This window comes from Silene latifolia, chromosome 1, assembly GCF_048544455.1.
Source record: "Silene latifolia isolate original U9 population chromosome 1, ASM4854445v1, whole genome shotgun sequence".
Lineage (NCBI taxonomy): Eukaryota > Viridiplantae > Streptophyta > Magnoliopsida > Caryophyllales > Caryophyllaceae > Silene > Silene latifolia.
In genome coordinates, this window is record NC_133526.1 from 11,993,445 (window position 1) to 12,019,513 (window position 26,069).

At 40.7% G+C, this 26,069-nt stretch overlaps 2 protein-coding genes across 2 annotated transcripts in view; both read right to left on the reverse strand.

Annotated features, from left to right (window-relative positions):
- Window positions 1–23,476, reverse strand: part of LOC141598984 (alpha-galactosidase 1-like) — a 36,153-nt gene extending 12,677 nt beyond the window's left edge. The window contains exons 1-4 of the mRNA XM_074418843.1: window positions 23,371–23,476; window positions 23,126–23,201; window positions 22,765–22,886; window positions 22,580–22,663 (exon numbers count right to left, since the gene is read on the reverse strand). Coding sequence (XP_074274944.1) covers window positions 22,580–22,663; window positions 22,765–22,886; window positions 23,126–23,201; window positions 23,371–23,465 — 377 coding nt within the window. The 5' untranslated portion in view covers window positions 23,466–23,476. The remainder of the gene's footprint in view (window positions 1–22,579; window positions 22,664–22,764; window positions 22,887–23,125; window positions 23,202–23,370) is intronic.
- Window positions 20,860–21,922, reverse strand: LOC141601492 (alpha-galactosidase 1-like). Its single transcript, XM_074423310.1, has 3 exons — window positions 21,856–21,922; window positions 21,147–21,196; window positions 20,860–21,030 (listed from the first exon to the last, which is right to left on the reverse strand). Exons 1-3 carry the CDS (start codon window positions 21,911–21,913, stop codon window positions 20,860–20,862), a joined length of 279 nt encoding a protein of 92 aa, XP_074279411.1. The 5' UTR covers window positions 21,914–21,922.
- Window positions 23,477–26,069: the final 2,593 nt, after the last annotated feature.

Genomic DNA, 26,069 nt, shown 5'->3' on the forward strand with positions numbered 1-26,069 from the left:
CATCACCATACTCTTAACTTCTTTGCCTTTCTGTATATATATGACACAGTTCCATTGTTATCGAACATCGTCTTGCATTAAATCCTCCGTGTTCATCTTCATCGTGTGACAAATCCGACTGCTTTCGGTAAGTTTTTATTGCCTTTTCTTCTTCCCTGCTCTTGGTCTTGCTGTTTTTTTTATTTCCTCTCTGAACATGGTTTCATTAAAGAATTTTTTTCTTAAATGGCGTTGTAAACCAAAATATTTACAAAAATGGGGCTCATTCCAAACTATTTACATGGAATGGGTCCACGTCAGCACTTTAATTTTTGTTACAGATGCAATAACTTCTCGCCACTTCAATTAGCGAGTAGTATATTTTTTTTTATTTCAACAACTCCTCGCCATTTCAGTTAGCGAGAAGTTACAAGTGTATTTTCAAAAACATTCTGCCTACTTCTACTGGTGGCCAATAACCTCTTGCTAAATGATTTAACGAGTATGTAGCTGAATGTAAACAAAAAAACAGCTGAAACTTGGTTTAAAACCAGGACATAGGTCCACAACATACAAGATTCATCCAACACTCTACCAATACAACTCCAATGCAATATTCATCCAACACTCTCAACTACAAACAAACACATACATACCAAAGCAATGCAACATTCATACAATGAAGTTCTATTTACGCTTGGTGCGGACTGGCGGATGTGGCGCCAGTAGAGAAGGTCGAAATGGGGTGGAAGCATGAGCTGCTCACGAGTCGAGCCATGGCGGTAATGGTGGTGTGATTTGAGTGGCTCTGAAATCGGGTTTTGGTCTGGGCTTCGTTTAGGGTACAGGGAGATGCACAAAATGTCGGGTTCGGAACCGTTGGTGATGGATGGGTAGCGTAGAAATGGTGGTTGGATGATTTGTGAGTGGTGGTGAATAACGAAACAATCAGGGGCTTCCAATTGCTAGCATGGAGCAAAAATGGTGTTTTGATTTGTGGATTACGGAGAGTGAGAGGCTTGGTTTTAATGGAGGAAGCATTAAAACCAAAGGTTGGGTTGACCTTGGTAGAAGAAAAAGACCTTGGTAACTTCTCACTAAGTGAAATGGCGAGGAGTTGTTGAAATAAAAATAAAATTTACTATTCGCTAATTGAAGTAGCGGGAAGTTATTGCATCTGTAAAAAAAATTAAAGTGCTGACGTGGACCCATTCCGTGTAAATAGTTTGAAATGAACCCCATTTTTGTAAATATTTTGGTTTACAACGTCATTTAAGAAAAAAATTCTTCATTAAAGGTCACTCTTCCATATGTTTTGAATTACGCACCACATTGTCCCCTGATTTCGTATTCTTAATTTATTCTTTTTTTTTTCACGAATAGAATCATACTCTATTGATACAGGACACCGATCCGGCATGTTTCTGATTTCTCGACTCGTTCAACAATTTAACATACTCCAAGTAAGTTAATCTCTTCAAACCTGAACTCTCTTTGCTGATGCTAAATTTGTTATTGCACTTTCGTTTTTTAGTCTTTGCATATACAATAAAGACGAATACAATTTGTCAAATCGAGACTCGGCGATGTTGGCAACGATGGAGCCCTCTCTGCATATGTGCAACAAATTTATCGCCTTTCTTCTTCCTTGCTTGGTCTTTGTTGTACCATGTTTATTGAACAAGTTAAATCAACACAACCATATGCTTTAGAAATCTTGCCTTTAGAAACACTCCAGCCATGCCCAAATTGAAATTCTAGCAAAGCTCGAATCATACTGTAGCCTGCGTTTTGTATATCATCGACCCGAATTTTGCCTTGCTTAACGCTCCGACCATAATATAATATTGATTTAATCCTTGACCTCGTCACTGATCGCTTGGATTGAAAGACTTGATAGACTTGATCTTGTATTTTTATTACAGGTGAAATTCGCAAAGGCCGACACCGAATTCTTGATTTGAAAGGAAATCTCCATTTGTATTCGAGAGGAAGAAACCATCCTACCAGTGCGGCAGTGCCCATTATGACGGAGTCACTATCCGGGTGCAATCTCGTCTTGAACCTAAAATTGACGTCTTCTTGACACGAAGTCACAAAGAAAATTGGTGACTATTTGCTTCCCGACGACGCGTCCAATATTCGCATGATTGTGATGATATTCCAAACTCAGCATCAGTAGATCGAAAGAGATACAGATTTGCCATTAATGGACATGAGCGAACCTTGAAGTCGAACTTATTTGCTTTGTACTCCATGTGCTAATCCATATTACTTTCTTTTGATAAGGTGAAATCAACATCGTCACAGCGACATTGGTGTAGTGACTACTGCATGCTTAAGTGAACTTGTGCAATGACAGAATGTTCATGCACCTTTGACTTGTTTTTTTTTTTGTTTTTTTTTTTGTTTTCCTTTTAGTTTATTGCATCAATTATGACATCACATCTTACTACAATTGTTTTTCGCTCTTGTAGGTTAGAAAGGTAACACTCAATTTCTTTTTTGAATGCATATTCTTGCCTCAGTTTCTTTTGTTTGTATGTTTTCTTGATGACCCGCAGGGATTATGTTCCGTCTTTCTTTTGGCCAAGCAATTTCAATTTATCAGTATTTTCACGCACTGCAATCTTATTTATCCACCGCGGAAGATTTATTACTTCAGACAATATTTCAGCCTCAGTCGAGTTGTCAGGGTGAACCCATTTTGGGTCATCGCGACACACTTTGAAGACTTATTACTTGTTAGGGTGAACCCATTTTTGGGTTATCGCGATAGGTTGTGTCAGGTGAACCCATTCGGGTCATCGCGACACAGTTTTGAAGACTTATTGCTTGTTAGGGTGAACCCATTTTTGGGTCATCACGACAAGCTGTGTCAGGGTGAACCCATTCGGGTCATCGCGACACAGTTTTGAAGACTTATTGCTTGTTAGGGTGAACCCATTTTGGGTCATCACGACAAGCTGTGTCAGGGTGAACCCATTTGGGTCATCGCGACACAGTTTTGAAGATTTATTGCTTGTTAGGGTGAACCCATTTTGGGTCATCACGACAAGTTGTGTCAGGGTGAACCCATTCGGGTCATCGCGACACAGTTTTGAAGAACCATGCAATGAACCTCTTTATGAAGACTATTATTTCATTACCATCTCCGTATGAGACCTGCCGGATGAATAAACTTCTTGACCTGATGTCCCTCCTACTTGCAAAAGATTTCCACATATTCTCTATATTAACTTAGACTCGTCCTTTTTTTTTTTTTTTTTTTTTTGTAGGGCTGCAACTCGAAATGGACTTGACTCGTAGACTCCAAGAGAGTACGAGCTACTCCTGGAGGGTCATCTTGGGTTCCCTTTGGAGTAACCATGCAATGAACCCGCTCGTCGATTATAAGGAAGTTCCAAGTCTTTATGTGCCAGATTGCTACACCATTTCATTACCTGTATGCGATGTGACCCTCTTTTTTAAAGATCTATCCAAGGCTAACCGTGAAGCAAATAGTGTAAAGACCCAGCTCAAGCGGAACTCATCATCGATTAACATGGCCTTGCTTTTACAACCTTGCTTGATGATTGACTGTAATTTTAGCCGTACACAGTTTAAACTCTTGCGGGCCAGGAGTAATTATTTTCCTGTAATTTTTTTTGGCTCTTTTTTTGGTGTGGCTGCACTTGAACAAAGTGTTTGCTCAAACTGCCTACGTACTTGCAAAGCTACCAAGATGACAACTTGCAAGATCAAGCCAACGTAGTTCAAGAGGGAGATTTTTTTTGTTTGGAGGTGTGGCTGCACTTGAGCTACATGTTCACCCAAGCTGCCTACGTACCTGTGAAGTACAAAATGTATTTCACAAGATCAAGCCGACGTAGTTCATAAAGGAAGGAGTATTTTTTTTTTTTTTTTTTTTGTATACAGTTTAACCTCTTGCTTAGGAGCTTGGACTTGCAGTTTACGCTCTTGCTTAGGAGCCTTCACTGTTGGGATTTAAGAATAGTAACGCTTCAAAAACTTCCCATTGATTGGGCCTACCCGAACGCCATCTTCATCCACGATTTTGTAAGCACCATTTGTATAGACCTCCTGTACCACGTATGGACCATCCCACTTAGAGGTGAACTTGCCAACTGGCTTGTGAGAGGTGATGATTGGTCTTCGTACTGCAAGGACGAGGTCTCCTACTTGGAAAGAACGAGGGCGCACCTTTTTGTTGAATGCGCGTGACAACCTTGCTTGATAGCACTAGAGCTTTTGTTGAGCCTCTAATCTCTTTTCATCGAAAGCTTCCAACTCTGCTAATCGCAATTTGTCATTCTCATCATCTGTGAGTCCCTCCTGAATAGCAATGCGTAAGGAAGGGATCTGATACTCCAAAGGCAACACGGCCTCCACTCCATACACCAACGCGTACGGGGTTGCCTGAGTAGGTGTTTTGTATGTGGTACGATATGCCCACAACGCCTCACCAATTCTTTCATGCCAATCTCGCTTTGACTTTGCTACTACTTTTCTCAACAATTTGCAAAGAGTTTTATTAAAGGCTTCAGCCAAACCTGTAACACCCCCTCATACCAAGGTACCTTACCAAGGACTACCCTAGCATGAAAGGCTGTTACCATCTCGGTTTCCCGAGGTTAGTATATCAAAGTTACAAATTCCAAACGACATTTATTAAAGTATAAAAGTTAAAGATTACATTATCTCAGACCAACTCAAAATAAACGTACAAGGTCTCAATACAAATGAAATCTAAGACATCTAAACTCATAACAACGGAAGCTAGACTTGACGTGGTGACTCCCCATGACTGTCCCATAGCTAAACATCTCGCATTACACTCACAATCTGCTCACCATCCCCGAATGGATCACCGCAGGTTTTACAAAACAACAACACGGGTCGGACTACTCAATCAATATAAGACAACAACAATACAACCACCGATCATCGATCTCACACACAGTAACCGACTACACACCGAAGTGTGTAGCCCCGCCAGATTACCCATCGCAACAGTAATCCTCGCCGCCATGGGTGACCGCACCCATCCCCACCTAGTCCAGCTCATCAACGAGCGACTAACAATCCCTGTCCCTTAATGTGCACATCCCCTCCCGTGGCGGGTTCCACGGAGGGCGAACTAGGGTGTGAAGCCACTCCCGCAAGTGACTCCACCACAATCACAATCACATGACATCACAGCCATCTCAATCCGCTCATACCAACATCGTCACAACAATCTCCATACTCCGATGATCAGCAGATAACAACAATTACAACAAGCACAATCTCAAATCAATTGATGAAGGCGAGTAGGGAAACCCTACCTTTTCGCAATCCGCTATGCTGTAATCAACCATACAAATGCATAACAAATATCACATCGTCACCTACAACAATAATCACATAATACAATTACACATTGCGCAATCCCATTTTCCCCAATTCATATATACAGGAACCCCAAAAGAATACAAATGACAAGGGAATGAAACTTACCAACAAAGAGAATAAGAGACTACACGCAAGGATCACGACGATTTGCACACACAACGAGATATGAGGATGATTAGGGAGTGATTAGGGAGAGATCGTAGAATGATTAGGGTTGGAATGATGTTTAGAAACTGACGCGGAAATATAAAATACCCTAAACATTCCCTAATCAAACCGTCGAAATAACACTCCGCCAAACCGGACACTCGGTCCGAGTAAGTGTATACTCGGCCGAGTGTCCCACACTCCTGGCCGAGTGTTCACTTTACTCGGCCGAGTGTTCCTCAGCAGAACCAAAACAACACACAACCTCAAAGACTACTCGGCCGAGTAGGTTCTACTCGGTCGAGTAGTCACCCAAGAAAATCCGTAGTGTTACAATCTTCCCCCCTTAAAAAGAACTTCGTCCCGAAGTTCACACTCTACTATAAAACAAAGCACAACACTACGCCACAAGACTATACCAGCCACATATAACAACACCAAGGAACTATACAAGTCACCACAAAAATCATTATCCCGAGTCAAAGCAAAACAACAACCAAAACGAAACACGACCGCGAAGTTCTAACCCAACCTATAAATCACGGACACTTAACACGAACTCCACAAACTACTCTTCCTTCCACAACACCAACTCCACAAACTACTCTTCCTTCCACAACATGGCTCACGATATCGTCTCAACTATAGCATAGGCTCTCAATACTGACTCCATAACATTACCCAATATAATGTTGCCAACCTTGTATTACTTCCATAACACTCAATAGCACTCAATCCACAAAAGAAGATCAATCATCAAAACGGAATGTTACATTCTATCATCCTTAAAACGAACTTCGTCCTCGAAGTTTACTCAAACACATAAACATCATCTTCCAACCAAAAACTATTAGACTCATAATCATTATCATTCAACTCAACAACACTTTGAAATATTCTCTCATTGCTAAACATCGAACTACTACAAACACGGTCATGACCCTTAATAAAATCAACACAAATATCCGTCCTTTATGCTACACCAACACTCTACTTCCAATTATACTACCATATGCACAACCATCAAAATCTCTTTTATCGCATCCTACTCCTCTTAAGATAAATGTTACGTCCTCGTAACTCACTAATACTAGATCCTTAGCTATACCTCTCATTATCTTCATCACCACCACATGTCAAAGATAACCACTTATAATCGAGCAGTCGCCATGCATATATCTTAGGCTCTCTTACTTAAACAACTCTCATCCTTCAATTCACTCGTCACACCCCCTAACCTATACCTCAAAATCCTTAGCTTAACCCAAAACTTCAACTCTTCCACATTACCGCAATATGACATATATCTTTATATAAACTATATAAAACTCATATCACCAAAAGCATAATTCACACTCCACACTTGTTACGTACACTCACACTAGATCCTCAAGTTATTTTCTTTCATTACCGCAAAACTCATACATAACTGAACATGACACTAATTCCCAATATCCTGCACTCACTATCTCAACAAAAGATTATGAACCACTTGTCGCTTTCAGATCATTACAACACATATTCCACGAATCACTTGCCATGACTATGACTACCGATCCCTCATCTTAAAACAAGATAAAAATTACTTGTAACAACTTCTCACAATCGTGTCCCATCAACAGAATATCACTATACCATGACAACAACGAAAACATATACAACTCTCTTTCACATCATACTCTACCCTCATTCCCAAACCAAACGGTAAGAAACATCAACAAAACAAAACAACATCTTTATGTTCAACCAAAACTCACAAGGAACAACGAAGAAACAAAACAACAATCTATGTTTAACTGGTATGCACTTACAAAAACTTGTATTATAGTCATCTCACCTACTCCACCACAACCGGTGACAGCATCGCAACACCGCCACCAACAGCCGCACCACAGTGCGAAAATACCCGCATCACAACAGTAAGTACCGTGCCCGGATCACCACCCGAGGCACCACAACCACACCGATAGACATCACAACATACACAATCCCATAATTACTGACTCAATATAACATCTTAGACAACAAACTTACTCAAAACCGCGCCTTACCGATCACAACACCATACATCATACGGAGTAAATAGACAAGAATCTCATGCATACTATCCATACTTTTCATGGAATAAACATATATCATGAATACACATGCAAGTATAACCAATCTTGTCAGACCACCCAAACTATCACTTTTTGATCATCATTCCATTAAGTTACCGTATCCAACATATATTACAAACATTCATATAACAACTTTATGACTATCACACCATACCACATCTCGTGAGGTCACAACCTCACACAAACATTTACATACTCCTAAGACCCATAATCACATCCAAATAGCCAATCCCGATTCGTAAGTTACCACTTGACAATGAATACCTCTTATCCGGACTTAACTCAGGTGCCCTTCATAACATATCTTCTTTTACACACAATTATCACCACCCGGCGAACGTAGCCATAACATCTGTACCCAACTACTAACGAATACCTCATATATCCATACCTTAAAATCCCTCACAACCAAACATTAGTCACCTCCACAAAATCAACCTCATTAGAACAACTAACTTCCTTAAAATAACATCGTCCTCAACCACTAGTGACAATACTATGACACCAACATCTTTCATATGACTACTCTCTTACTATCACTTCTTAATATAACAATCTGTTTCCTCCCTTTAGTTATCATCCCAAACAACTAACATCAAAAATATCAACAAAATCACCTCAACACTATTTCCAATTCCATCCTTAATTGTATCGTCACCCGACTCACCACCAAAATCTCATATCGTGCAAATTCTTTACCCAACTTTTGCTTTCTTTAATTCCTCGAAACTCATGATTATCATGTTGTCCTGAAACTTCTATATAACTGTAAACTCAAATCCTCATGAAAGTATCATACATCTCGACGATTCCATACTTTTATATCACATAACCTCGGTGAACATGTTCCTAGGTTTACTCCCCTTATTACTTTCTTTTACCCTCGACAAACTCCCTTAATAATTCAACTCTTCATTATTTCTATCTAACTCTCTAGTGCTCCGGTTACCTTCACATTGCCTCCAAACTCAAATCCCATTACTTTATGTCGATATCATCTCACTCTTTCTTACTATGGGTCTTCCCTCATTATACTATAACTCCCAATTGTCACTAATCTATCCATAAAACCAACGTTTAATGTTCAAACAATTACATCTCCCTTTTACATCACTAGAAAACAAAAAAATTCATCTCATACCGTTAATTGCCCTAAGAATTACTCACTAGGCTCACATCGTGATATTCAAAATTCCCAAATAAACTGCTATCTACTCATCGCGGCATAACTTGACCTCACTATACACTATTCGTTTCCATCCCTTATAACGACCTTTTATCACATATAACCTTAAGCACTCAACCCAAACCGTCTCCCTCCATAAATCCTTACACCTCCCAATACGCCACTATTCGTATCCCTCATCCCAATCTTTCATTCTCACGTTTCTTTACACGTACATCACCCTTGCCCATATGCACTTACTTTTATAATACTCAATCCGCGGCTACATCACTCATCGTATCTCACAAAACATGCTCCTTGTCTTGGTTAGCTCATCAATCTACTCTTTTCTTATTCCACTATCCCTCACAACCACATATTAACATATGTATTCCTTTCCCAACACATGTCCTTCACAAGCCGGAATACACCTTGTCATAACATCCGGTAACTTACGTATTCAGGACCGTCTCTCATATAAAAGAATGCGTTAAGACTCAAAACATACATGTGTATATACCCTATGACTCAAAACAATGAAAAACATAGCCACCGGCTCAAAACAAAAGTAAAAACTTAGCCACCGACTCAAAGTGGCCGCCAACGAGGTACTCGGTCGAATACGTAACATACTAGGTCGAGTACAAGGTACTCGGTCGAGTTTTCGACTCCAGAACCAAACTCAATTGTCGCAGAAGGATCACTCGGTCGAGTATTGGGAATACTCGGCCGAGTAGACCTTACTCGGTCGAGTATGAGACTACTCGGCCGAGTTCACGACTCCAGACGCTAAAAAGTATTATCCCAGAGAGATTACTCGGCCGAATATGAAATACTCGGTCGAGTATAACAGACACTCGGCCGAGTAGGGACTACTCGGTCAAGTATAGGCGCAGTTCTCAGCACCGTCCAGTTTTCGTAAAACAGTCATATCTCACTCGTTACTTGGTCAATCTGGGCGTGTGACCTATCGTTAGAATCGTAAGAGGACAATATATCACCTCAACTTGGAATCACAGCAATATCGTTTCTAGAACTCGACTTATGACAGTTTTAAGACAACACTTCCAAAATCGGTTTGTATACAAATCAAAATTTCTTTTCAGAACAACTTTAACATGCATAAAACAAACAATAACGACCCAATGCTTCTAAAAACCAGTACATAGTTGAACATTTATCATATTCACATTAAAATTAAACACCACATTTACATATACAGACGCATGACCTTAATCACATGCTTCTACCAACAATCAAGCATTAAAATCATCATATTCATATGCACATGTACCACTACCATACTTCATGCTCAACATTGTATTAAACAGGTAACATGATCACATTCTTCAGGCTCAATATCAACCAGATGCAATTTCACAATTCACTTTTCATCTTTTACCATGTTCCAACACTTAACATGCCGACATATTCCATGCTCAAAGTTTCAACATCAACAAATCGTCGATACATCCTTCAACTACTACCATATTCCACTTCTTTCCTCATTTAATCCAACCATGCACAAGATTCAAACTACAGATATCAAACACACATAACTCAAACATACAACAGTTTCTCCCCCATGTGACCGGCTTGAGATCGTAAGGGCCTTAGTGCGACTCCGGGACGTCTCCCAAGTCTTTGCGGTAGCTCCAAACAACTCTCCCCGGGTTCATTTTATTTAGACTCCCTAAGTTCATTGGGTTCATTCGTTTTAGGTGCCGGAATCGTCGGCTCTGATACCACTTTGTAACACCCCCTCATACCAAGGTACCTTACCAAGGACTACCCTAGCATGAAAGGCTGTTACCATCTCGGTTTCCCGAGGTTAGTATATCAAAGTTACAAATTCCAAACGACATTTATTAAAGTATAAAAGTTAAAGATTACATTATCTCAGACCAACTCAAAATAAACGTACAAGGTCTCAATACAAATGAAATCTAAGACATCTAAACTCATAACAACGGAAGCTAGACTTGACGTGGTGACTCCCCATGACTGTCCCATAGCTAAACATCTGCATTACTGTCACAATCGCTCACCATCCCCGAATGGATCACCGTAGGTTTTACAAAACAACAACACGGGGGGTCACTACTCAATCAATATAAGACAACAACAATACAACCAGCTGATCATCGATCTCACACAATAACCGACTACACACCGAAGTGTGTAGCCCCCAGATTACCCATCGCAACAGTAATCCTCGCCGCCGATGGTGACCGCAGCCCATCCCCACCTAGTCCAACTCATCAACGAGCGACTAACAATCCCTGTCCCTTAATGTGCACATCCCCTCCCGTGGCGGGTTCCACGGAGGGCGAACTAGGGTGTGAAGCCACTCCCGCAAGTGACTCCACCACAATCACAATCACATGACATCACAAAATGCATCTCAATCCGCTCATACCAACATCGTCACAACAATCTCCATACTCCGATGATCAGCAGATAACAACAATTACAACAAGCACAATCTCAAATCAATTGACAGTAAACTGAGTAGGGAAACCCTACCTTTTCGCAATCCGCTATCTTTGCAATCAACCATACAAATGCATAACAAATATCACATCGTCACCTACAACAATAATCACATAATACAATTACACATTGCGCAATCCCATTTTCCCCAATTCATATATACAAAAAACCCCAAAAGAATACAAATGACAAGGGAATGAAACTTACCAACAGTAGAATAAGAGACTACACGCAAGGATCACGACGATTTGCACACACAACGAGATATGAGGATGATTAGGGAGTGATTAGGGAGAGATCGTAGAATGATTAGGGTTGGAATGATGTTTAGAAACTGACGCGGAAATATAAAATACCCTAAACATTCCCTAATCAAACCGTCGAAATAACACTCCGCCAAACCGGACACTCGGTCGAGTAAATGTATACTCGGCCGAGTGTCCCACACTCGGTCGAGTGTTCACTTTACTCGGCCGAGTGTTCCTCGGCAGAACCAAAACAACACACAACCTCAGCACTACTCGGCCGAGTAGGTTCTACTCGGTCGAGTAGTCACCCAAGAAAATCCGTAGTGTTACAAAACCATTTGAAGAGGCATTGTACATGGATGACTTGTATTGTTTGAACTTGAATTTTTCTCCCAGACTTGTCATCAGATGGTTGAAAAATTGTTTTCCATTGTCAGTTGTGATACGTTGAGGTACACCATATCTGTAGATGATTTGGGTTCTAATGAAGTCCACAACATTTTCTTTCTTCACTTCCCGTAGTGTGATGGCTTCTGCCCATTTTGAGAAGTAGTCAGTGGCAGCGAGGATATACTCGTGTCCATTTGAGGCCTTTGGAGTAAGAGGTCCTACAACATCAAGTCCCCAAGCTTCAAAGGGCCATGAAGAAACAGTAGGATGCAACGGCTCCGGCGGTTGGTGTATGATGTTTGCGTAGAATTGACAGGGTTCACATTTTTTCGCAAAATCCATACAATCTTGCACCATGGTTGGCCAATAATACCCCATTCTCTTTACACGATCATGAAGTTTAGGCCCAGATTGATGAGCACCACAAATGCCGAAATGAGCTTCTGCATTGCTTGATAAGCTTCGTCCTTGCTTAGACACCTCAACCATTGGCCTGAGAAAGAACGTCTGTAGAGTGTCCCTTTATAGTGAATGAACTTTGGAGCACGTCGACGTATTTCTACCTTGTGTCTGGGATCATCGGGTAGTTTTTGGTGGTCCAAAAAATCAATGATAGGTTGACGCCAGTCATCTTCATCAACTGTGTAGACGCATATCATGTTGGTTGTATCTACATTTTCCTCTCCTTCAAGCAATGATACTACCCAACGATTGCAGACTGGGACTTGCATAGACTCTTCTGCCCCCAGTGCCAAAGTGGCTGCAAGATTAGCAAGCGCGTCTGCCAACTTATTGGCACTCCTTGGCACATGACCAACATGGATGTCGTCAAGTTGATTCAGCAGTTGTAATGCCTGTTGATGGTAGGGAATCAAGTCTTCCTTTTTCACTTCATATTCACCAAGGACTTGGTTGACCACCAGCTTTGAGTCTCCATATATGTCCATATCCCTGACACCTATTTCGATCGCCATTTGAAGACCGAGTATGAGAGCTTGGTATTTTGCCATATTATTTGTACACAACTGAGTGAGTGTAAAGGCATATGGCATAAGATGATTTTGTGGAGTTACGAATACAACTCCAGCTCCAGCTCCATCTTGCCTTGCAGCGCCGTCAAAGTACATTTGCCATGGAGGTAGGACGTCCACATAGAAAATTTCTTCTCCTGGGAGGTCATCTGAAATTTCCCACTATGTCTTTGCAATCGGATGATCAGCAAAGAAGTCGGCGATAGCTTGACCTTTCACAGCCTTTTGAGGCACGAACACCAAGTCATACTGCTTAAGCAACATTGCCCATTTCGCAAGTCTTCCAGACAAGACTGGTCTTGAGAGTATGTACTTGATTGGATCAGCTTTTGAGACCATGTGTATGGTATGCGCCTGCATGTAGTGCCTCAACTTCTGGATGGCGAACACCAGAGCAAGACATATCTTCTCTATGGGCAAGTAATTCAACTCAGCTCCAACCAAGGTACGACTCAAGTAATAGAGTGCTCTCTCCTTACGGTCTTCAATTTCTTGAGCACACATTGCCCCCAGTGAGCGTTCTTGTGCTGCGATGTAGAGGACAAGTGGCTTTCCGAATTGGTGCCCCAAAGATCGGTGCACGCCAAGTACTTCTTGATGCTATCAAAAGCATTTTTGCATTTTTCATCCCATTGGAATGGAGCATCCTTTTTCATGAGATGGCTGAATGGTTGGCAACGTCCTGCTAGGTTAGATATGAACCTTCAAATGTATGCCAAACGTCCTTGCAATCCGCGCAACTCTTTCAATGTCTTTGGTTCCGGCATCTCGTTGATAACTTTGATTTTTGTTTGGTCAATTTCAATGCCTCTATGCCTGACCACAAAACCTAAGAACTTCCCAGATGTGACTCCAAATGCGCACTTGAGTGGATTCATCTTGAGTTGACATTTTCTTAGTCTTTCAAAGACGGTTCGAAGGTCTTTGATATGGTCTTCTCTTTTCTTTGATTTGACAACCACGTCATCAACATAACACTCTATTGTTTTATGCAGCATGTCATCAAAGATCTTTTGCATTGCGCGTTGGTACATAGCGCCAGCATTCTTCAATCCAAACGGCATGACTGTGTAGCAGAAGATCCCTTTTGGGGTTCGAAAACCCGTTGCTTCTTGGTCTTCGGGTGCCATATGTATTTGATTGTAACCAGCAGCACAATCCATGAATAAGAGGGCTTCATGACCAGTGGTTGCGTCAATCATCAACTCTGTAACTGGCAAAGGGAAGTCATCCTTCGGGCATGCATCATTAAGGTCTCTGAAGTCGACACATATGCGCAGTTGTCCATTCTTCTTTCTGATTGGGACTATGTTTGCTATCCAGGTAGAATATTTGACTTCTCGAATGAAACCTGCTTCAATGAGTTTATTGACTTCCCTTTCAATTTCAGGTACAAGCTCCGGCCTGAAACGACGTTGAGGTTGCTTTTTGAGACTGGTGCCTTTCTTGATTGCTAGACGATGAGCTGCAATTTTTGGGCTTAGTCCAGGCATCTCTTTATAGCTCCAAGCGAAGACATCTTTGTACTCGACCAACAACTTGTAGTACTCCTATTCTTCTTCCTTAGTCAGCAAAGCACTGACATAAATGGGGCGAGGATCTTCAGTAGTTCCCAAATTGAGTTCCTTGAGTTCATCCACGATCGATTGCCCCCGTCTTCAAGTGTTTCGGGGCCTCATCGGCTTCAACTTCTTCATTCTCGTCAGGTATCTCTTCTACTGTGATATGATATGACGACGTTGTAACTTCTAAATCTCTTGGCTTCTTTACATCAGAGGGACGTGGAGAGGAAGGAATAGGCTCAACATTTTTTGACTGGCCTGTGAGAACTAGTACGCGCCTCCTTGCTTTGAGTGGCTCATGCTGGATGATATCCACTACTTGCATACGCTTCATGCGAGATGGTATTGCGCTTCTCAAATCATCGCTTACTCTTACTTCTTCTTCATTTTGTGTTGCAAAAGTTGAGAGAGGACGACCCTCACCACTATTCCTCTTGAGAGCCCCTAGTCGACTGAAGACTGTTTTTGATGGACCACTCAAGCGTTCATGTATTGCGCCCTTCTTGTTTATGCGCAACGAAGGTGTTGACACTTTGACCTTACTTTCTCCTTGATTGCCAAGCCTAGCAAAAACAGAAATGTGTTTGGTTGAAGCATTTGGTCTCCCTAACCTTGTAAATATAGAAGGACGACACTTCTCTGCAGGTGGACTTATTCGATCGAAGACTGAAGATGGATGCATCTTTTCCTCTCCTTCTTCATTTTTTTCGACCTCTTCTACTGTGATATGCTGAGAAGATGCAGTAGCCCCTTTTCTACGAGCACCAATCTTCACAGGCGCAGGAGACTCATATCCGAGCCCGGCCCTGGTCACCATGAAGCTCCCATCTTGCTTGAATACTTCATGTTGCGCTTTGTTAAGACCGTACGGCTCAACTTTTATAACTTTGCCAAGAGGAGTCGGATTTGTAAAGTCATATCCAGCCTTTGCCAGTAGCTTGTAAGCATTGGAATCAAATATCCCCTTGTTTTCTTCATTTGATGATTGACTGGATGAACAGAAGAAACCATTCGGAGGAGGTCTCACAATCTTCGTTTGAGATGAACTTGGTAGAGGTGTAACGACTTTGGCTACCCATTCCTGCTTGAACACCAGACTTGACTTTTTATCCTTAGGCTCTATCTTTGGTGTTAGACACTCTACAAAAGGACTCTCCCCATCTTTGCGGCGAGACTTCGGGATGTAGCGTAGTACTGGTGGTGTAGTTTTCTGCGGCTTCTCTTGCTTCTTAGGTGACGCAACAGGAGTAGCTGTTTTGTTGACCTTGTCTACATCTTTCTTAACATCATTTTCTTTAGCAGGACTTGCAGCTTCATCTTCTTTGATGATGTTCCTTTCCCGCTTACCTCCTTTTCCTGTTGAAGAGATGGTGGTTGGCATGAACTCACTGGAAGTACCATTCTCTTCAAAGAATTTTGCATCAGCGAAGAAAGAGTCGACCTTAGAGAAAGGTTTGGCGTCTCCGTCTATTTTCCTTTCGCCACCACGATAATATTTCAAGCATTGATGGAGGGTTGAGGCGACAACTCCATTCTCGTGCTTCCAAGGTCGTCCCAGCAATAGTTTGAACGATGTCTTGCCATCCATGACATGGAACAATGTGTCGGAAAAAAGATCACCCATGGCAAGGTTCACACGGATCATGCCAACCGCACGCTCCCCATTCAAGTTGAAACCATGAATCATTGTTCGACTACTGGAGAGTTCATCCATCGTGATCCCTAATTCATTCATAGTGGCTTTTGGCATGAGATTGACTCCTGAGCCTCCATCTATTAAGATGCGCTTGACCTTTTGCCCCCTAATGTACCCGGACACATAAAGTGGCCTGTTGTGAGGTTTGGATCCAAGAAGTAAATCCTCATCTGAAAAACTCAAGGCTGCGTTGCAAGAGACACATCCAGTTGATTGCTCAAGAGGCTCAATTTTTTCTTTCATCTTGCCCGCATACAACTCAGGCTTCTCAAGTCCTTGAATTATCAGCTGACGCTTCTCTTTAGGTAGATGAAAGATTTGCTTCCATCCCATGTTTGTAGGAAGGGCGTCAAGAGCAGACACTATTTCGCTCTCCTTTTCGTAAATGCAACACTTGTTGTGCCAATACCGCATCATCTGGGCCTCCTTCCTCTATCTTCTTTTTATCATCACCACCTTCCGTAGCTGAGACGGTGCACACGGTAACCTTGTTTAAGAAGTCTTGTGGGAAGAATTCTTTTAAGGTGACGGGACTCGGTGGTTCTTGCTCAAGTACATCGATAGGCAAGACATGTGGTTTGATCACTGTTTTGGGCTTTTTCTTTCCTTTCGTCTTGCGAGGTTTAGTCTTCTTTGATTGTTTTCTTCGACGGTGAACAGGTTGCGCTATCTGTCTTGTTTGTTTCTTTGACTTCTTGCGCGTAACCAAAGTCTAACCTTCATCGTCATCTTCATGCTTCTTTTCCTCATTCTTATTCTGAGGAGGTAGTTTTTCTTCCAATGACATTGGAGGTAGCGACGACAATGACCCTTGAATCTGTAATGCCACAGGCTCAAAACTTCCGAACTGCAACATATACACACATTGTCCTTGTCGTATAATTGGCTCGTCAGGTTGCTCCAAGACTACAGTAGTTTGATTTGTAGCTACTGTGTCATCCAAGTCAAGAATGATCTTCCCTTCCTTGGAGAGCTGTATGATCTTCTCCTTGAGTGTTATACACTTTTCAATAGGATGACTCACCAGCCTGTGATGACGATGCGATAATGGGATCGTTTGTCTTGTTTGCTTGCTCAGGGCGCTTGGACTCTGGCAATTGTATAACCTTCTTTTCTAAGAGATCATCAAGCATTCCAGACAAGTCAGAATCTGGGAATGGGTATTTCTTAGCCTGCAACTCTTTCAATGTAGGCTTGTCTCGTTGGTAGTTGTAAGAGAATGACTCTTTCTTCTTTTCATACTTAGGCTTTGACAATATTTTCACGGGTGCACTTTCTTGGTTTCGACGACCATTGTTTCCTTTGTCGACGATTTGGAGTTCTTATCAGTTTTCTTGAACTCCTTCTTTTCACTTGGCACCTTAGAAGAACTTGGTCAAGCACTACCATGTTCTCTGATTGTGATCTCCATGTCATGGGCGCGGGTAGCCAGGTCTTGGAAGCTCTTTGGCATGATCCCTTTCAGGATGTAAAGAATGTCCCATTTCATCCCGTTGACGCACATTTCAATCTGGGCCGACGCTTCACTTAAGCGATCCTTGCATTCCGCTCGCACGCCACTGTTGATGTAATCGGCACGAGGCTCATCTTGCCATTGAGTTGTCTTTGTCAATTCGCTCATGCGACGACACGTCCTGGTCTTTCAGAGAATCTTTTGAGGAATTCATCTTCCATGTGACCCCAACAATCAATTGACTCGAGTCCAGATCGTGTGCACCGGTCGAACGCGATCCCTTTGAGCGAACGAACGAATCGCTTCACCAAACGATCACCTTCCTTCCAAAGCATTGTTGCATGTCTCGGCGAAGTGGGTGATGTGTTGCTTTGGGTTCCCCTTCCGTCGAATCGTTGAAATTTTGGAGGCCGATAGCCGAGATGGCATGCGCAGACTGTCAATCCTCTTAGTGTAAGGCTTGATGTAGCGTCCACTACTTGTCGAGCTATCATCCAACTGACACTTGATCGTCTTGGCTATTAACTCCTGCAGCTTCTCTTCAGTGAAGTTGCTGATCTCATTCTTTGGCTTTTCCCTATCCTCGCCAACTTCTCTATCGCTATCAACATCCCTATCGGTGTCACCATGCTCGCTCTCGGCCTTCCTGTCACGGAGTGCCACCACCTCTTTTTGGAGCTCATCAATTTTCTTGTTCTTTTCTTCACTCTCCTTCATCATCTTTTCAAGGAGATCATTCATTTTCTGCATTCGATCCTCAAGAGTATCGCCACTTATCACCATGACTGAAGCAACGTTAGGAGTTGAGGTTTCTTTCTTCTTTGGCGATGCTTTGGGTTTGCAAGGAGAAGCCTTCTTGTCAACCTTAACACTTCTAGTCTCTTCGCGTGAAGGAGAAGAGGCGGCCAAGAGCGCTATAGCAGCAGCAGCTATGGAGGCGACAGAGAACTTGGCGGCCTAGTTGGGACGTGTACAGAGCGTAGAGTGGCAGCAGCAGCATTGACAGCAACCTTCTTCGCCATTGCTCTTGTGGAAATGCCAACTGACTGCGTAGCAGGGGAGGTAGCAGCAATGGGGGTACCCTGCAGGATATCTGCGTAGGTCTTCTTGGATGGACTGGAGGAGATGCTTTGCTTAGTAGACATCTTCTTGTTTTGATAGACTTGAATAAAACAGCAGTAGAGATGAGAGGTAGAGATTTTCACGTCGGGTTCACCAAAATTTGTAACAGCAAATTTTGTATTGCGATAACTGGAATACAAAACAAGGAAACAATTAAATTTTATTAATAAATATCAAAAGTACGTGTACAATCTCTAATGTATCCTCTGATTCTAATATGCCGTAAGGGGTACGTGTACGGGGTACACGTGAGGGGTGCGTGTGTAGACAAATTTAATTGCTCTACACACGATGTAGATTTGATTTCTTGAGAGGGTCGGGATGACTTGAATCTCTCTTGAAGGTTTGAATTTGTGATTGAATCTTCAACGCAGGCGGCACGATTTGATGTGCTTGTTGACTGCTTGCAATGATTTTGACAGAGAGGATTTGTAGGAATTTTGTACCTTGTTCTCTCTAGCTCCTTTACAATTATGAATTTTTCAACCCTTTGAATGAATGAGGAGAGCTCTATTTATAGAGTTTCAAATCTCCTTATTGGACTTTGATGGTCACAGGCCCATTTGTGGGTTTATTAGCTCTCTTGGCCCAAGTTTGATTCTTTCTGGGTTTAGTGATCCGAATAACTCCTTTTGTAATCCGAATCGACCCATATTTCATTTAACCGGGACGAATTAATTAAATTAAGTTAAAATTTGGTATTAACTCAAAATAATTAATTTATTTTATTTATTCGGCACATTAATAAATTTTCCGTGCCTACACATAATTTTATCAATACACAAAACACTATATTTAGATTTTCTCTCTATATAATATTTCACAAATACTTGTCTACTTCTGTAAGCTTCTTCAATCGAGCTTCAATGGCTTCCTTCGTCATTCCAATGGATTATACCTCATTCGACACTGATGCTTATAAGTAACAAAAGAAAATAGAGAGAATCAAGCAATTGGTTTTAATATGAACATCTTGGAGGTATGAGGCTCCAATGTTGCTGTCAAATTCCCAACAAACTTTTTATTTAGGGTCCGTTTGGATTGAAGGAATTGGAGAGAAGGGGAGGGGAGGGAAAGGGAGGGATTTAATTTCCTTTGTTTGAATAAAAAATATGGGAGAAAGGAAATGGAAGGGGAGAGAAATGAGAGGACTTATTTTCCCCCCTATAGAACAAATTATAATCTTTCCAAGGGTGGCAAGATTTGGAAAGAAAACATTATTTGAACTCTAATTATACCACCACCATCCTTCAATCCTCCATCCATTCTTCATCTCCCTCCTTCCTCCCCTTCCATTTCCCTTCATAATTTTTGTTATCCAAACACCCACATTCCATTTGCCCTCCCCTTCTCTCCCCTCCCTTCACCTCCCCTCACTCCCCCTCCCCTCCCTTTCCCTCCTAAAATTGTATCCAACTAGACCTGGCAAATCGGGTTAACGGGTCGGGTTCGGGTCAGGCCATTTCGGGTCGGGCCATTTCAGGTTTCTCAAATTTTCGGGTTAGCTCGGGTCCTAGGCCGTCATTTCGGATTAAGTCTGTTTCGGGTTTGTTTGTCGGTCTTTTTCGGGTCAAGCGGGTCGGGTTATTTTGGGTCAGGTCATTTTCGGGTCAATAATTAAGAGAGAAAAAGGCATTTCAAGTCTTTTGGGGTCAATTAGAGTTATATTTTGTCGGGTCATTTTCGGGTTGAGTGGTTTCGGGTCGGGCATTTCGGTCGGGTCATTACGGGTCCATGAAAGCTCGGGTCATTTTCGGGTCGGGTCGGGTCAATTCGGACTTCGGGTGTCATTCGGGTGCGGCAGTTCGGGTCGATTTCGGGTCTCGGGTCAACCTTTTCGGGTCGGGTCAATCGGGCCGGGTTGATTTTGCCAGGTCTATATCCAACTCACCTAGTCTTGCTTGTGACGGGCTAATCCCGTCACAAGCTTGTGATCTCTCACAAAAAGGGAGAAGGGACAAGGTGGGGCACCCTCATGTGCTTCCCACTTAACTCTTAATGGGCATTTTGTGAGAGAAAACGGTATCCGTCACAAGCTTGTGACGGATATCGTCTGTCTTCAATGAGATTTTGTGTTATGATTTATGTACCTCCCAAAGATCCCTGGCTTGAACGACGTGCCTTGGGGAATGCCGACATCGTCGCAATGGGCTGTTACATGATGGGTATGTGTACCTCTATTCACCAAAACAACCGCCACCCTATAATGTGTCAATGGCCCAGCCCACACCTGTTAACCACATTTATGTTAAAAATATCGTTTAAATTTTAAAACAAATATATCAGTTTAAAAAATAAATGTATACAATTTGTGTTAGAGGAAGTATTATTATATTAATTCATTACCTCTCGGACACCATCCTTCTTAACTTTTTTTGCTTGAACTCCCAGAGGATCTGTACATAATACGGAGTACATCATTAAATCACCAAAAACTTTAATTTAATATTCAAATTCTCGTCCGTAAGAATTTAAAATTTGAAGGGAATTTTTCAAACCTCCTCAAAAGCAATTCTGTTAAGTATTTACGAAGTACTCCCTCCATTCAACTCCACACTACTACTTTCTTTTTTCACGTTTGTCAACGCGTCTTTTACGCGCTAAATATCGTTAGCTACGTATTTCCAAAAAATATAAAAGTTAGATATTTTTAATGTACTCGTAACGACGAATAAAATAAGATCCCACAAGAATATATTTTCACTTATATATTGGGAGAAAAATCAAATTGAATGCTTAATTATGAATAGTGTACAAAATAGATAATGGTAGTGTGGAGTTGAATGGAGGGAGTACTATTTATGGTCTGAGTCAAAGCTCTCATAGATTTCGAGTCTATCTTCAAGGAAATAGAAACTCTATTTCCTTTCTCTCCATTTCCTCTCACAATTTATTTTAATAATAATTATCCCTTTCACTCCCATTTTTCCTTTACTTTTATGCGTAAATTGAGAATCGTTAGATATTGCCAAAATGCGATCCGGACCAATAATAGAAACTTGCCTCTCCATTTTGGAAATGGAGAGAAATTGTGCTCAAATGAATGTGACCTTACCTTGGTTAACTTGAATCACTTCTTTATTGCCAATGATTTCCATGTTTTCCTTTGTCATATTTCTCACATCACATTTCCATGTTTTCTTTTGTCATATTTCTCACATCACACCCAATCAGAAGAGGGGCCTATATGTTTTTTCAAAATTTCAGTTCGTATGAGGTCCTTGGCCATTATTTAACACAAATTAAGAATACCATCTATATTTAGTACGTTTGCTTTATACATATATATACCAATGTACGTTTTCTTAATATTCATACTGTGTTGCCATTTGTTTCTTTACGTAAAGAAACAAATGGAACGGAGGAAGCATCTACTTTCTTGTTTTTCAATTTTTGCTTTTTTTTTTCAAGAAAATTATTTCACCTTGGAAATTGCCCATAGACTAAAATGAACAATGTATTCGTCTTTCGTCATCCCTCCATTTCCCACTTCAAGCATGTCCGGATCTATTCAAATAGCAAATGCTAACATTAAGTAGAGACAAAGAATCATTCACATGAATATTCAAAATTCGAAAGAACTTCTGAATTCGAATCTAACTAAACATACCATTCCAGCCACCGGGTCTAGCGTGCTCAGCGTAAGCCTCATTCATGTCCGCTCTAGAGACCATACTATAATGTAACAAACACGACCGTTATAGTACTAAAAAGCTCAACATTCACACAGAAAACACATTTTTTGTAACAAACGAGACCGTTAGATTTGCAAGCATTACCTATCCCAGTTGTCAGCAATGTCGTCGGTCGTTCTCCAACTATTCCCTACTTGAAAACCCCAAAGAGCCGGATGCATTTCCCCCCTATCGAAAGAAATAGAAAAAAAAAAAAAAAAAGAATCACCAGTGACACATTATTGACACATACTGTTAAGATACCATTTTTTCGACTCATCTCGTATTACCCTTCACATAGTGAAAAGAAAATTGGTCGACGAATATTCATCAGTGCTCTTGTCATCACAGGATACCTAACAGTTGGCTTTGATCCATTGTTGCAATTGTCGTACTTTAGGTAATCGATACCCTATAGAAATTCGATCATTAGTCATCATATAACAATTCCGACTCAAAAATGGCCTATTCATGATCTGTAGTGTGAACTATATAATTTAATTTGTCATAAATGGGCAATTCCAAAGAATGATTATTAGTCACTCTTGACAAAAGGATGCAAATAATTTGTAGTGTGAACTATATAATTTAATTGTCATAAATGGGCAATTCCAAATCATATAACAATTCCGACTCAAGAGGGATAGATACCCAAGAGGCGAATGTATTTGCATCCTTCTGTTCATTCCCCAATGACCCCGGCATTTTGCCGCTACAAGTGTAGTACCTATCAAAGATGAAAACAATTCATTAATTCCGCATAAGAAACTACTTTATCCGATTCTTTGGAATTACCCCACGTTTTAAGATTTGTGAGGAGTATTTTAATCAAATGGGGCCAATTCTTAAGAATCGGTGGGAGTACATAATAAATTTGTGATTTGCTACAAATGTACCCTGCATCAGAGTAAATTCCAATCTTAAGCCCCTTGCTATGAACATAATCGGCAAGAGCTTTAATACCAGACGGAAAAGTTGATCGTTTGGCCATTAAATGACCCTGAAACATACGGAGTATGTCGTTAGAAAATTAGAATTTCTTAAAAACAAAACCAAACCATACGTAAAACCAAACCATACGTAATTACTAGAAGTAATAACCAAAAGAAATCAAAGTCTTAAGTCAAATAGTCAAACACTAAGAGACTAGAGCACTTGAGAAAACGTCCAATTATAAAGGCCAAGTATATGCATGAAATTGACGCCACTCAGTACCCATACGCGCGCCTCACGGATTCTAATACCGGTTCGGTCTTACTTTGGTCCTTCGAGGCTTTTTTATTCTTCTTTGCCTTAACTTAGTCCGTTTTTTAGACAAATTCAAGTCATAAATTCACAACCACCTTAATTTTAATTTTAGTTCAATTTCGTTCTGGTTTATTTGATATTGATTACACCCTAAACGGCTCGTAGTTTTATGGTTCGAATGCGGATTGAGTCGGATATTTGAAAATAGTTTCAGGTTATAATAATTAATGAGAGAATTTAATAAGTTTTTATCTCGAGTCAATTAGTTTAACTTATACCTGGTTCATATGCATTTAGGTTCGAGTATCTTTCGGATATGTAGAATTTAGTTCAATTTCGATTTAATTCGGCTTGAAACGGTTATGGGTAGTACACTTTAGATTATTCATATTGATGGGGCATATTCTGCACCCGCTGACCGAGTCAACATATTGAGCAAGGTCATAGCTAAAAGACAGCAAGTCAACATATTAACAGCCTAACCGACAAAGCCTGTCGGCCTGTCACTTGGGTCTCGGCTCGGCAACTAGCCGGCCGAGAGGCATATCCGCGTACTCACATCCAAGTCCCCTCGGCATGGAGTCAACCAGGACTGCCGGCCTGTCATGGGTCCCTCGGCCGAGGGTAAAACAGTCTTTCCACCGCTACGCCACTTGGCCACTTGGCCACTACGTGACAAAAGGTGAAAGTCTATAAATACTCATCATCTCTCATTGAGAAACTAACTGAATAATCTGGTATAAACTCCCTTATCTCTCTACAATATACTTTGCCAAGTTAAACATACAACTTATCCCTCTAAGTTTACTGACTTGAGCGTCGGAGTGAGTACGCTCGGTACCAAGCCGAGCTCTCAGTTTGTTCATCTTTACAGGAGAGAGTGAAAGGAAGAGACAAGCAACGACATCATTCCACAAGTTCAAGTGGTCACAATCCTGCTCCGGAATTACACCCGGAACACATATTATTGGTTATTAGTTAGATATCAATTCAGATATTATCAATCTATTTTTAATGTTCATAGTTTATTGTATTAGATCTACTCAACAATGTCTATTAGTAAACATATCTATCAATATATCTATCTATCTATACTATTAAAGGAAGCTTTTTTTCGAACGATTAAAGAGAGTCCAATTTTCACGAAACACCTTTGAGCGAATAAGATAATCTAATTACGGAGTATATGAATTTGGTTAGGAGATTGTAATTGAAATAACCTAATTTATCAATACGCCAGTTTGTAAATATAAATATGATGATAGTTTTAATGTTTCTCTTAAACTCAAAACACACCAAATGAATCGTAATTGCTTAAGATAAAGTGGAAGCTAATAGACCAATTCTAATACGACCATCCCCAAGCAAGGTCAATTGCTTGGTCATGACCTTGCTTGGTCATGGTTAGTGACTTAATTAAGCTACTTAATTGGTGACCAAAGTTGTTAATTTGTGACCAAAGGTCAATTTGTGACCTTTGGAGGTCAATTTGTGACCTTTGCTTCATTTGGTGACCTCTTCCATGACCCAATAGGTGTCATTTTCTGGTTTGTTGGACACAAAAAAAAGGACAATGAATATATTTATAAAATTAGAAAAAGTAAGAGAGAAGTATATAATATGATAGTGGGAATGTTGTAAAATGGATAATGATTGAGTTGATGACCTAGGTCGCGACCTTCTACTTGGGAGGATGAAAATTGGTCAAGGTTAATAAGGTGGAATTAAGAGTAAAATCGGTTCGTGACCTAGTTAGCGTGACCTTTGCTTGGGGATGGTCAAAGACATCATGCATTCATGCGTAGTATATAAGTTTAAGTTTTACATCTTGCTGCGTTGCATCTGACGATTGCCTAACTAAAATATTTCGCTTCGACTATGTTATCTGATGTGTTTTAAATTTTCGTAACTCATGATTTTAGCGATATTTACTGACATCAGTTATTTATTTATTTATGTGATACAGGTTAATGAAAATTTTTCGAGGAAAATTATATTGAAGAGCTGTTGGAAGCTGAAGATGGTCAAAAAAAATTATGAATATATTCCGGTAAGACAAACTACTTATGTGTTCAAAATCTGTTCTGGTCTATTAGATTGAATAATTCAATCGAAGTAGTTTAATAGCTTAAATTTCCGTTATGTCTTTCATATTTGGCATGGTTCAATTTTTGTAAGATTTGTCTCCGTATCTATAACCTAATATCTTCATTCTCTTATACAGTATACTTAAAGCAGTTAATGGCAAGGGTATCTTATTTGTCACAAATACCATATTTTTTATATGACAAAGTTTAAGGTACCTCATATAAAATAAATTAAGTATTCCATGTTTCTATTTCTCTAA

Bases quoted from the DNA above. Each gene is read 5' to 3' on its own strand.
- LOC141601492 (XM_074423310.1), bottom strand. From the start codon at position 21,913: ATGACAAAGGAAAACATGGAAATCATTGGCAATAAAGAAGTGATTCAA. The intron at 21,197-21,855 runs GTAAGGTCACAT...TATTATGTACAG, and splicing joins AGTGATTCAAGTTAACCAAG to ATCCTCTGGGAGTTCAAGCA. The intron at 21,031-21,146 runs GTAATGAATTAA...TGTGGTTAACAG, and splicing joins AGAAGGATGGTGTCCGAGAG to GTGTGGGCTGGGCCATTGAC.